We start from the raw sequence: 12503 nt of genomic DNA, 5'->3' as shown, positions 1-12503 counted from the left end.
AGCATCTCTTTACCATTGTGCCTGCTTCAGTACTTGCGTATTTGTCGAGATATTTGTTTAGACGCTGAAGATAACACATTTTGATAGAAAATATGCACACGAATACGTTTTCTATCCGTTACACCTCCGCTCGTGGTTTCATTCCTGAGTCAATTCGGAGAAATAGAAATGTTACGTTATAAAATGGTACGTTGATGGAGTAGGACAGACAGAGGAAGGACAAGGAAGGGGGAGTACAGAATGCTAGCACGAGGCGTTAAACGGAGAAATTTTTTCATGGCTACTCACGTTGCTTTCGACGGTGATTCAATTTCGACTGTTGTTGCGTCTGCATTACTTTCATCTGATTGTCGCCTTGTATAATTTCGACTTTCCGTTGACACGATTTACATAGTTGTATGCGTGCTGGATTACAGGATAATTGAAAGTATTGTCTTAAGTGTATGATTCCGAGAGCTTGACGACTCTGATTGAATGTTTTATAGAGGGGTGAATTGTATTTCTAGGAATTTTGGGAAAGATTAGATTTCAGGTTCGGCGACCTGATGGATAGACCTGTCCTATTTAACGCTGTCTCATTCCAGTCTTATCTTTATCGGTGCCTGAATTACTTAGAATGCTATAAATTTCTACTGCCCACATTTTTCTAATAGCTACCCTTCTTTTTATAATTTCTTTCTATCGTTAACCATCGCTTAGTCAATATTTTTACATGCTTGTCTGTTTTAAATTGTTTTCAATGAAATAAAAAATGTTCTCAGGAATCTAGTCGCGCGAGATTGTGAAATAAAAGTTTTTCGAAACGACAATAATTGTATTAGTGTGACGTCAAAGTTCAGCCGCGTGTGATACTTGCCATACGAGTTCTCGATGCGGTTCATAATTCTCGGAATTCGAGATGAACTTTCTCTCCGTGAAGAAGCAACGCGATTACGTAAGATCGTAATGAAACTCGAGAGACGGTTAAAACAAATTAATTATACGCATTGTTCCGAGGGCGTGTCCATGTAATCAAGTAGCCCGCATCGCGAACGGGAAAATTACAATCTGCCACGGTTCAAAAACACTTTCTACGGTTTGCTTTGCCTCTCCACCGCTAACTCCGCGCTCGTTCCTTTTGTGTGTGCCCGAGTAATTAGCGAGTTCCGTTTGCGTTAGTTCTAAAAACGAAAGTTTTACGTACGTCAAATACCTTTGACAGAAACGACGCTAAATATCCCCGCGTAGTTCTCGAGGGTTGAAGGGTGAAATGATCGAAACGATTTCTAATTTTTCAATGCATATCTTTATTTCCTCTTGCGTCGTTCTCTATAATACGTGTAAGGCTCAGAATCCATCAGGTTGTCTCCCATTTCGAGAAAATCGTGCCTCTTGTACTTGTTCAGAGGTAGGTTCACCACCTCGTAGCTTGATCCAGGATGACTCTGCGCGACCTTCTTCAGTCCCACGATGGCAGCCAAGATTAAGCTCATCAAGCTTAGAACCACCGCTTTGCCGCTCAAAATGGCTAAGGTCTTCAAAGCGATAGGCAACAGGATCGATTTAATTAGCATAAATCCAACGATCAGAGGGATGATGTATCTGTTCAGCTTGTGCTTCTTTTTCTTCCTCCTAACTGTTAACAAGAATAATATATATTTAATATCTAATAAATGGAGATACTATTCGCGGAAGAAACTTAAGTTTCGAATTAAATATTTAATGGCACTTCTGTTGATTGCCAAAGCAGATACCGTAAAATTAACCACCGTTTCTATGTCGTCGGCGATGCACCAGATAACGCGGTGCATCAAGAGCAAAAAGCAAGCCCTCCTTATTAGTCACGTTCACGAAATGAACATGGTAATAAGGTGAACTGGAGTGGAAAGCATTTATGGTGTTCGTGTCGACTGGCCATGTGCCGTGAACGATCGAGCTGTACCTATTACGATGCGTGTTAGGTGCCATTAACGAGCGCCTGTAATTACACGCTCCTACGACAACCAACGATTAAAGCGTCGCTGTAATACATTCTTTGATTCGATCGATTAATTACACGGATTTCACGCTATTCGAATGCCAAGGAGACACAACGATGTGTCTATTAGACGAATGGAACATTCAATTCTATTAGCAGTAACGCGATTACATGCAGCAGTCATTTTTATCAACTATGCGAAGTTTTTCTAAAAGAAAGTACTCGATTTCTACCAAAGAAATTTATATAGTTGAACTCAGAGTCTAATTAAAGATTGAAATACCTTCGAAAGAGGATTGAGTCGCAGGCAGAACGGTATGCATCACGTTCATAATCCCATCACCGATCCAACCCGCAGGACTCCTCGAATTTTCCAACTGTGGTCCCCACTGCTCTTGCAGCATAGTGGATTGCGTGGTCTCGGACGCTGTTAACACAGCCAGGAACAGCAACGAGCACAACAGCAGCATCCTTTGGTATCCTTCAGTCTCATTTGACAATTTCCTCTGGCATAAAGCGACCAAAGACGTGGCACACACTTCTCTCAAATAATTCCAATGTATCACCAACCGAGATTAACAAGAAAAAATGGAGAATATGTCACGCAGACGGTGCGAAAGTATCGTTGTTGGAGGCGACGACGCAGAGTGACGGACCGTCCAGTTGGCAAATGAAATGTTAACTGACATTCGCCCTAGACCGGACCATTAGTTTATATAGGTGGCACGTGAAAAGCTCAGAGAAGGAGACCACCATCTAACTTGGTACCGACGCGTGACGAAGGATTCGCCGTCCATTCCCGTCCACTGTCGTCCCTGTCCTCTCTGATCATTGGACGACGTCGTTACCGGTCACACCAACGGAGCATTTCCACAGGTCGATGGATCGATCCGACGCAGACGACGATGGAACGCCACGCTTCCGTGCAAAACCGCGCGGAAATATGCTCTGCTCTGGATTGTTGAACCGAGTTCGTTTCATACTCGAGTAATCGAACGGCGGCGAATCCGCGTTTCCTGGACTAGCCGGGTGGCTTGATTCGAGCGGAGAACTGGAAATGACCAGGCGGAACCTGAAACGAAAACGATCGCGCTGCGAAAGGAAACGCTCTTCGTGATCGTGGAAACAAATTCTGTTGAATTATACGGATTCTGTCGTTGAAGAGAATGTTGATGAAGGTTTCTAAACAGGTGCATGTTTGGAAATGAATCGTTCTTTGGCGTGTGCTCTGTTTACGCTCGATTTTTCAATTATACGTTCAGTTGGACTATTTGTTATTCAATTCGAAAGAAAGCATAACAGTCGTAATATCATTTTAAGTTTTTTGATTGTATAAGAGCAAGAAATGTTTGGATCGAAGTGGAGCAAAGATACGCAGATAGAATCCGCTGTCGCAATTGATTTCTCTGAGTAGAAATCTCGATTGTTCTAGTAGAGATTTCTATCGAGCAACTTCTGATTGTTTTTACGGGAATATCTGGAATCGAGTTCATGTTCCTCGCTATTTAAGCCTTGGTCAAGACTCTGACCGTTATCTCTCTCTCTGAAAATGAAACGCCAGGTATCGATCATTACGGCAACATGCGACGCTTGAAACAAAGAACGCAGGAAGACCGCAATGATGACAGTGATTTCGCAGACCTAGACTTTTCGTCTTCTCATTTCTTTTCATTCGTCCCCCTCCTGATGGCCGTCTGTCCCGTTTCTCGCGCAATTATTCGTATCCCTTGTATTCACTCGGGAAGCCACGAAATTGCCCTCCGCTTCCTCGCAGTACGTTACAATGCTCTTTCATCTGGCATATGAATAAAACTACTTCGACGACTTCTGGCTTTCGCGATTTGTCTGACAGGGCGTGCAATAATGCGCCATATTTGCCCAGATGACCCAACTAATTAGAAAATAGATGCTCTCCTAATTTTCTCTCTCCTTTCTAAATGCATCGGGTACATAATTAAGCTCTCGTATCGCAATTCTGACCTCGTACGCACTGGTAACATTTTTCTAACGGTACTCGTGATAATAAACTGTGAATAATTTTCACAAACGCATATGGGTTCGACAGTTTATCCATTATCAATGACAATAACGAAGAGGGTCTGGAAAGTGTGTTCGTCGACGATCACTTTATAATTACTGGTACCATGTCACGGTACCATTGCACCTGACACTGCGTTGAACTTGCCCAGACACATCTGACTTTCTATGCACGATCGTATTTACACTTGACGATCGATGGAGGAATTCAGTTTCCACGGAATGCGGGTATTCTGACGGCGATAAACTGTATCGCGTGCAGAACGTCCATTTCCGGGACGTTTACGTTACCTTATTACCAGCAACCTCGCACCACAAATCGCTCAGTACTTCCAAACTAAGTAATTCCACGAAACTTAATGATTTACATAAAACAATCCTACGATCTCATCCAGGTCAATCTTTTCAATATCGAAGCAATCGTCGATCAATCGATCCGGTTGGCAGCTGAACGTAACCCAAAAATCATCGTGCGCGCATCGCCAGGAAGCCACGCACCGTAAAATCACGCGCGCCACCCCCTCGTGGCGCGCTGGTGCACGCTCCACCCATCCAAGCATTGTGCTTTTCCACCTTCCCGTTGGAAAGAGGCGAACGGGACGAGGAGGGCTGCCTCCTCTGTACCGTTCGACAATATATAACCTGACACATATATCCGCTGTCGACAATTTGGATCATAGTGGTTACCGCGCGCACATATTGCCGGATCGTCGCGCGGTGCTCATTTTTCATGGGCTGTCGATCCTCCCGGCAACTGAAGCGTGCCCGCCGCGGTACCCTGGCTGGCCCCCCTCGGGTCCTCGTCGAGGAATCAAGAGCGTATCAGTCAGCTCGCGGTCGCCCGCTGTTCCAGTCCGTTCCGTAACGGGGTAACGATCATTCGTCATTTCCATTCGAACGCGAAGTGTTTTGCTGTATCTCGATCGCGGGATTTCCAGCAGCTGAGGATCGATATCGAGGTCTCGAGGATCTCGAGGAGGCCAGAAGCGTCCGTGAAAACGATTCTTTCGTGGAGTGTTCGCGTTTCGAGCCTAGGTGGATCTGTAAGTTTGTTCCTCGCGTAGACGGGGGTTAGTTAGGGTAGTTTCTTTGATGCGATGGTCGCGAGGATGGAATTTTATGTTTGCGGTTCTTCTTGAAGTTGCGATCTTGTCTCTTTGAGAAATATTGTTTTTTCGTTTTTCTTATTTTTATATTACATTGTACGTTTTTATGATTATCTTTCGATAGCCACATTTTGAAAGAAAATTTCAGAGTCATTTTTAAATTTTTAGTTCAATTGCCTTTGAAGCTAGCTGAAGTCCATTCCATAGTAATGTCTGAGAGCTCAGTAATCGTTAGTGAAGTCTGAACCGTTCTACTTAAATGTCAAACTTAGCGATCGTTTTCACGCTTGCAGAAACATCGAGAGAGACAATTAAAGAGAGTCATGGTGGGCGCAGTATCGCAAGAAACGATCCTCTGGTGATTACTGAAACAGGACGCGAAACGCTCAACTAAGCGGATGCGTTTGAGGCGCGTCGCGACCCGGGGAACACGCGCATCCCTCGAGGATGCTAACTGGGGGTCGTGGCTGATCGTGGACTAAATTCACGTGAACTCGTCGCTAGAAAAATGAGGTCGAGAGTGAATCTAGTCGCGGTTCTATTGACTCTAAGTTGTGTGGTCCGTTTGTTGGAAAGCTCGAAATCGGAAGACAAACACGCGGGTCACAAGACCTTCCCCGTGGGAAAGAAAGTTATCAAGGAGGTCCATCACAGGGTCGCGTCTCAGAGCACGGCTATTCTGCGCGGGGAGGACAAGACGAAGTTGGTGAAGACCCAAACGAGGAACAATGGGTTGGGTTTGTCGAAAGACTACTTGCAGGATCGAGGTAATATTAGATTATAGCGACGTCAATTAGTCTAATTAATCTGATTACGGATAATAACGCTCATTGGTACGATGGTTAATCTCGTTTATTACATCTACATTGAGTACATTGGAGAATACAGTCTCGAATCGGTTTTCAGATCGTCCTCGACGAAGGAAACGGAAGATGGATCGCACGATGATGGCGCTGTTGATGGCTTACAAACTGAAGTTCGTCGCTCTGATTCCAACCATGGTCGGAGGGTTGATTCTGTTGAAGGCGACCGCGTTGCTCGCTGGCTTCTTCTTCGCGTTGTTCGCTGCGGTTCTGGGTCTGAAAGTTCGCTGAGCGAAGCGTTCTCGCGATCGAAGTGGTATCAACGACGAAAAGTCAGGCTTGCACGGTTGATTTCGCTTGAGAGAACATCGTGAGACGATCGTAGGTGGTCCCAAGGTTTCGATCATGTGGATCGCGGGCACGAGACACGTTGCTGCGATCCACGTGATCCTGTTTACCGGTTGTACGCGTAAGAATGTAACATATCACTGTATCCGGTTGGTGTAGCTAAAGAATAAGCGATGAAAATGATTAAATCGTAGTGACTTCCTTCATTCACGTCGATATTGCGTGTCTTTTTATTCGAGCTCAGTCTTGGTTCACGATTGATCAACGATACTCGCATCGATCTACGTCATGGCGTCCAATGGTAAATAATTCATACCATGCGTAACTAAATTAATCTGAACTGTGGAAATGGGGACAGTCGCGAGGAGATGACTGCAAATTTCGTTTCGTGGCTGGTTGCGAGTTGTCTCGAGCGCAAAAATGCCTCAACTTGGTTCCGTTAGATGCTCGCGTGCATGGAAACGGTCGTGTGGTAGCTATTATCGCATCGAACGGCTTCTCGGTTGACGGGGAACGAAAATGAGTGGCAGCTGTAAGGTACGCGTGGTCGACTGTCGCGTGATTCGCTGCGAGTGTCTTCGACAGTATCGCATCGTTCGTTTAGCCGTTGATTATCTGCTCATCTCGTTTCACGAGCAAGGCAGAAAATCTGTGTCTCGATTATTGAACAGTTTATGGACAGTAGTGAATAGAATCGCAACATGGAATGGTTTTGTATGTTTCTTTATAGATAAGTTTAACGTTGTACATTGAATCGTGATTCGATCTTAGAGAAGAGGTTACAGGTACTTGGTGGTAGATTACAAATCCTAACTACTTTCAGGTTCTATCGATAAATAATCTCAGTAGCTTCAGCCTACAAAATTGTCTCGTCACTTTAGCATTGACAAAACACGTGTACGCATATTAGCCTAGGGCGTGTGATACAGCTGCCATTCAGGCGTCACGCAAGTCGAACGCATCCGGAAGGTCTCGCATTTCCCTCGTCAGCAGTCAATCAGTGTTGAATTCGTGCCGAGTAGGCCAAGTTTTGCGCGTAAACGCGAGTCTGTTCCGTTGTCGACGCCAGCGTGTTGCCTAGAACGTTCTTCAGACTCCTGTCCCAGCCGCCACCGCCGCCATGTTGCCAGCCACCGTGGTCGTGGCCCTGCTTCTGGCTCAAAAGCTTCTTCAATCCAATGATAAGGGACAAGACCAACGCGATCTTGCTAATGATCAAAGCCTTTCCAGCCAGTAAGAACAGTAATCCAAGTCCAATAGGGACCATCGCAGCCATCTTCATGGCCATCCCCATCATCATCGTGCCCATCATCTTCTTCATTTTGCCGCGTCCCTCCTCCATGCCCTGTTTAAGCTCGCCAGGGCTCGTTCTGGGTAGACGTATCTGAATGTTGAAGCTATTCAACAACGACGCCACTCGATCGAACAGGATCTCGTTCAGAATCTCGTCCTTGCTGGTCACAGTTCTGCCCAAGGTAGCTTCCAGCTCCGATATAGAGCTTCCAGGCATCTCGTCCACTGTTCTGACCAGCTCAAGGTTCTCAGAGAGAGGCAGAACGGACATTCTGCCTAACCTTTCGACGAACGCGATCGCCTTCTTCTTCATACAAGTCGAAAAGGCTATGTTCCTCTGTTGACAGTCCTCGTAAAGCTTGTACATGACTCTGAAGCCCTTGTCCATCAGACTGTCGTCGTCCTTGGCTCCCGACGACGCGTGGCAGACAGCACAGCACGCCAACAAGACGAACACACACTTGGACAGATCCATCGTCCTCGAGATCCTTCTTGACGAACCGATTACTCGCGAATCCTTAATCCTCGGCGAAGAAAACACGAGATTGCAAGAACGTATCACCACGGATACGCAAATATCACCAAGACGAGATCAGCGAGCGCACTTCCGCGGGCTGCAGGATCCAGACGGAGGACTGACGCCAGGAGCATGCTGTCAGCTGGATATATACCTATGCACCGATGCACCATCCCTCGCGAACCGGGCTGCGCTCGTCTCCCACGTAAGGAGCCGTGTCAACAGCCCGCGAACGTGCCAATGGTCCCACGTGACGACGTCCCCCGCGCTTCCTGCGGGGCCTCTTCTGTGACCGCCTCCAAACAGTCACCAGTCGGTTCACCAGAGCGCACTTGGCTTCCTTCCTCCTTCCTCCCTCGTTGGTCTGCTTCCTCCCAGCAAACGCGGAACATTCTCTCATAGCGCTGGCATGCGACCCATCCTGACACACAGACCCACTGAGACACAGAGATCGAGATAGGGGAAGGTGGAATACTCGGATCGTGTATTAAGTTTCGCTGATGCACCGGGGAGGGGAAACGACCGCGAGGAAGTATCCTATTGGAGTGCCCCTGACACAGTTATCCTGTTGACCTCTCGATGAACGTCGTGACGCTTGGAAGTAGTTTCAGGCCGCGGCCTTAACTCTCGCGCGTGTTCCTTCCGCGGTTTAGTCTCCTCGAGATCGCGATCCAGATTCGACGGCGTGTAAATCGTCGATCGTTCGTTGGGTCGTCGAAGGATCTCTCGTTCCAGGGAGGATCTTGTCCTGATAGCTGCGATACGGTCCTGTTGCTTTCTATGCTGGGGTAAGATCGAAAGATTCGAGGTACGAGGTGGCTCGTAGCAGCGTTGCAGGCTGTGTTCCAGTTGTTGTCTCGCTGGATATGATGAATCGGAGTTTAGGGTCGCCAGGTTGTAATTACAGAGGCGGAGATTGTAAGTTTGCGCTGGGAGCAATTTCGAGAGGCAAGCGGCGCAACGGGACGCGTAACAGCGAGAGCAGATTACGCTCGCAACCGCGTTGCAACTTTTTCGTCCGTTGCACCAGACTGCAACTCCTCCACCTTCACTGGCGGCGGTATTCTTCGTTTTTGCGAGGCTAACCGGGCGTGTCTGCGGTGAAACAGACGCCTGTCGACGTTCACTCTCTCGTTCTAAACACTCTCGTTAATTAACCGCTCTGGAGTCTCGAGTTCCCGAGTAAAATGGGAATTGCTGTGCGAAGGGTTGCTAAAAAATGGATTAGACAAATAGAATGTGTCACTGTGCCGATCTCACAGAACCACGCGACTCGATCGAGGTTAACGCATCTCTAATGCGAAAACGACGCATCCTCGATGCTCGCTTACCTACTTCGCGATTATCTCAGAGCGAGGGTCGCGGCGAACCGAGGCGAACCGTGTGCCACATTCGTGGCACACAGGTGAACACGTACAGCCCACGCTCAGAACAGATTCCACAGTGAACAATGAGTCGTAAAATGAACACTTGAGACGTTCGAACACTTCAGGGAAATCGACGAAGATTCACCCGCGATTGCCTGGAACGCGCGAAGGTGTACGCGTGATCTTGGTCTTTAAGTGTTCTGTGGGAAACGTATTTCTTGTAATTGCAAGTGACGAATTCCTGTGTTCATTCATATTAAGAAAGTGTGGATGCTTCGAAATTGATAATTTGATAGAGTTTTCCTTGAAATATTTTATATTGTAATTTTTTGCTTTCTTACTCGCGATACTTAGAAATAGGTTCAGGTTTGAGGAAGAACGCGCAGTCTACTCTGTTAACCCAAAATCACTTAGTTCCAGATTCGCCATTGTTACGGAGGAAAGTTGATGTTTTGTTGGCTAACGGGGACGCGTAGAATTAATGGGAAGAATGCATTGCTGTCACAGCGTGAATAGTACCGCGAGATTGTTTTTAATTGCCTTTTATGCGTCTGCGCCAGAGATCGTCTTGTGCTCGTCAGATTAGAGAAACGTTTAAATGAATTAAAGGAAGGCAAAAACGTAAACTGCTATTGAAATCGTCATAGAAAAATTTCCAAGAGAAGGTTGATACTTCGCTTTCAGGAGTCTTCACGACACTTTCTGTCTTCAGCTCATTAGCATCATTTCGCACTGTTTGCAGAGTGCATATGACATAAAGTCTAATGACTCTGTGGAAAAGTGTTTCCGTTTATGCAATTTCGAATTGTGGGCTTTCGAAAACAAGGAGATATGGATTTCGAACGGTGCTTCTCGTAAATCTTTGCATTTTGCGAAATTGTAGTTGCGCATAATTGAGAAGAAACATTGAATCGAGGATGCTTGATCAGCTTAGTGGCACGCAAAGTTACAGTTGTAAGAGATGCTGCATTTTAAACCTTCTTCTCCACTTCTCAGCGTACCAGCAGCACAGAAGTCAGAGTTAGGAACGTTTGGCGACAGTTTCTCAGCTTCCTAAGGATAACTTTCCAATCGCCTAGCAAAGGGTTAAGTGTGACGCGTTTAACTTGTTCCACGATTTCTATTCCCTTGTAATCGATCCTCTGCGCTTCACAGATCCTTCTTTATATCAAATACAAGAAATCTTGGGTCAGATTAAAAACTAGATCTGCTTCGCACCGTAGTCTTCAATATAACATCCATGTTTCACACGTACTAAACAGGGGTACATTCCACAGAACGTTAACTCGAAGTTAACTACCATATCCTACTTCCACAGTGACTTATTCCACGAATCATACATTCCATAAATCCCGCGCAATTAGCCCAGTTCCTTTTGATTTCGATGCACCGGTGTATCGTCTCGCCACAGCAAGCGATCGCAGTGCAATTATCGCGCTGTATGGCGCGTGATTTTACAGACGCGCAACATCGTCCGATAGGATAAAATAAGGTACTCGAAGGAACGATCCGTAGCTAGATTCACGCTCTGTATGTCGTAACCGGTAATCTCTTCTGCCTCTATAAAAATGGCCGTGTGTTCGAACGACCAGTCCGCGTTGAACATGCCTCGATGTACGATCTTCGTTCTGCAGCTGTACTGCCTTCTGGCTATCAGCTGTTGCACTGTTCTCCATCGAAATTCGTACAGTAGTGCGTCGATGTCCATCGAGTGCAATCAGAAGAGCAGTTCTACAGAATGCGCCACGGGGAGGATGCAGGAAATTGACGATAAGAGGGATCAGACGATGGTCAGGGTGGCTAAAATGATTGGAGAGGAAAGAACTGAACGTGGAGTTGACGAAGTACAAGAGGGTGAGTTGCGAGGGCAATACTATTTCATTCTACACTTCTATCCATATATTTTCTTCGTTACAAGGCTTAATCATATTTCTATGAGAATAGAAGATTATAACGCGTGCGTTTTGCTGTACAATCTTAAGGAGAATGAGTGCGTTCCGGTCAGACTATGTTTCGAATGAACTTATCGCTCAGTTTTTCAGTTCACGTCTTTTTCCTTAGGAAGTACACTTTGTTTGGTCCTAGAGTACCGTTTCGTGAGAACATTTCCTTGGTAGTTAATTGAATTATCATCTAATTAATCAGTTAACGTCGCAAACGTTATATCGTTCTCGCAGATCGCGTAACAAGCCACTCTTTTCGTTGCTCGTTGTTCGCGTAATGAATAGACGTGCATCGAAATTACCGTTGTTTTAATTTCATTATGATAAATAGCAGAAAGTGCGTTTGCCTCTTTTTCCAGTCACTGGACGGAGGAAGAGGAATAAAGGGTACGGACAGATGTTGCTGTATCTTCTAGGCGCGTCGAAATTGACTATGCTCTATGTAGCGTTTAACACCGTCGCTGCCATTGCTGGTAAGGCTCTGATCATTGGTAAAGTCGCTCTAGCAATCGCAACTGCGATAGGGTTGCAAAAAATCCTTGGTAAGTGAATTGAATATCGAAAAAAATGGAAAGTGTAACTTGCACGTATTTTAGTGAATTAATATTTTGCTTCTAGTTTTAGTTATTCCTCGTAGTTTTTTTTGAAGCTCTAACAGCTTGCTTTTCTTTTAGATCGCAAGGAGAAAGTGACGTACGAAATAATTAAGCATCCGTACCATAGCTACGAGCATACGCATAGTTCGAGTAACGATTTCGATAACCACGGAGGGTTTGAGGACAACGAGTGGAACTATTGGAAAGGGCGAAGAAATTGGAAATAATGTACCCATATTTAAGATATAATAACGATAAAATGAAAATAAAGATACTTAAGCCGACAAAATATTAATTCATTATTCTCATTTTGATACAATGTACAAGTAACATTTCGAACTAAATTTACAGCATCTACAATACACTTACTTATGTAAAATAAATATACAATACTATTAATATTTGGTACAGCAGATGTCATAAGCTATTCTAAACGAATAACCAATTATCTAAAGATGTTTAACTTACAGCATACATTTTTATTCTTAAATTAAGAAACATTGCACTACTGTATACGGTGTAATAATGTTCTCGAT

General features: G+C 45.3%; 4 protein-coding genes across 4 annotated transcripts; 2 read left to right on the top strand and 2 right to left on the bottom strand.

Annotated features, from left to right (window-relative positions):
- Positions 1–1265: 1265 nt before the first annotated feature.
- Osi13 (Protein) lies at positions 1266–2427 on the bottom strand. Its single transcript, XM_076902958.1, is given in 2 exon segments — positions 1266–1615; positions 2214–2427. Coding segments are annotated over 2 exon segments (564 nt in total).
- Positions 2428–5561: 3134 nt separating this feature from the next.
- LOC143428462 (uncharacterized) lies at positions 5562–6282 on the top strand. The gene is made up of 2 exons (XM_076903344.1): positions 5562–5867; positions 6007–6282. Exons 1-2 carry the CDS (start codon positions 5609–5611, stop codon positions 6192–6194), a joined length of 447 nt encoding a protein of 148 aa, XP_076759459.1. The 5' UTR covers positions 5562–5608; the 3' UTR covers positions 6195–6282.
- Positions 6283–7248: 966 nt separating this feature from the next.
- Positions 7249–8025, bottom strand: Osi12 (DUF1676 domain-containing protein Osi12). Its single transcript, XM_076903301.1, has one exon. The coding sequence runs from the start codon at positions 8017–8019 to the stop codon at positions 7249–7251; it is 771 nt and encodes a 256-aa protein (XP_076759416.1). The 5' UTR covers positions 8020–8025.
- Positions 8026–10996: 2971 nt separating this feature from the next.
- Positions 10997–12194, top strand: LOC143428234 (uncharacterized). Its single transcript, XM_076902957.1, has 3 exons — positions 10997–11282; positions 11731–11913; positions 12046–12194. The coding sequence occupies exons 1-3, from the start codon at positions 10997–10999 to the stop codon at positions 12192–12194; spliced, it is 618 nt and encodes a 205-aa protein (XP_076759072.1).
- The last annotated feature ends 309 nt before the right edge of the window (positions 12195–12503 follow it).

The sequence above is a fragment of the Xylocopa sonorina genome, chromosome 10, assembly GCF_050948175.1.
Source record: "Xylocopa sonorina isolate GNS202 chromosome 10, iyXylSono1_principal, whole genome shotgun sequence".
Lineage (NCBI taxonomy): Eukaryota > Metazoa > Arthropoda > Insecta > Hymenoptera > Apidae > Xylocopa > Xylocopa sonorina.
The sequence above is the reverse complement of the archived record's forward strand: the minus strand, read 5'-3'. Positions and strand labels throughout refer to the sequence as shown.

Bases quoted from the DNA above. Each gene is read 5' to 3' on its own strand.
- LOC143428462 (XM_076903344.1), top strand. From the start codon at position 5,609: ATGAGGTCGAGAGTGAATCTAGTCGCGGTTCTATTGACTCTAAGTTGT. The intron at 5,868-6,006 runs GTAATATTAGAT...ATCGGTTTTCAG, and splicing joins AGACTACTTGCAGGATCGAG to ATCGTCCTCGACGAAGGAAA.
- Osi12 (XM_076903301.1), bottom strand. From the start codon at position 8,019: ATGGATCTGTCCAAGTGTGTGTTCGTCTTGTTGGCGTGCTGTGCTGTC.
- LOC143428234 (XM_076902957.1), top strand. From the start codon at position 10,997: ATGGCCGTGTGTTCGAACGACCAGTCCGCGTTGAACATGCCTCGATGT. The intron at 11,283-11,730 runs GTGAGTTGCGAG...CTCTTTTTCCAG, and splicing joins AGTTGACGAAGTACAAGAGG to TCACTGGACGGAGGAAGAGG. The intron at 11,914-12,045 runs GTAAGTGAATTG...CTTTTCTTTTAG, and splicing joins AGGGTTGCAAAAAATCCTTG to ATCGCAAGGAGAAAGTGACG.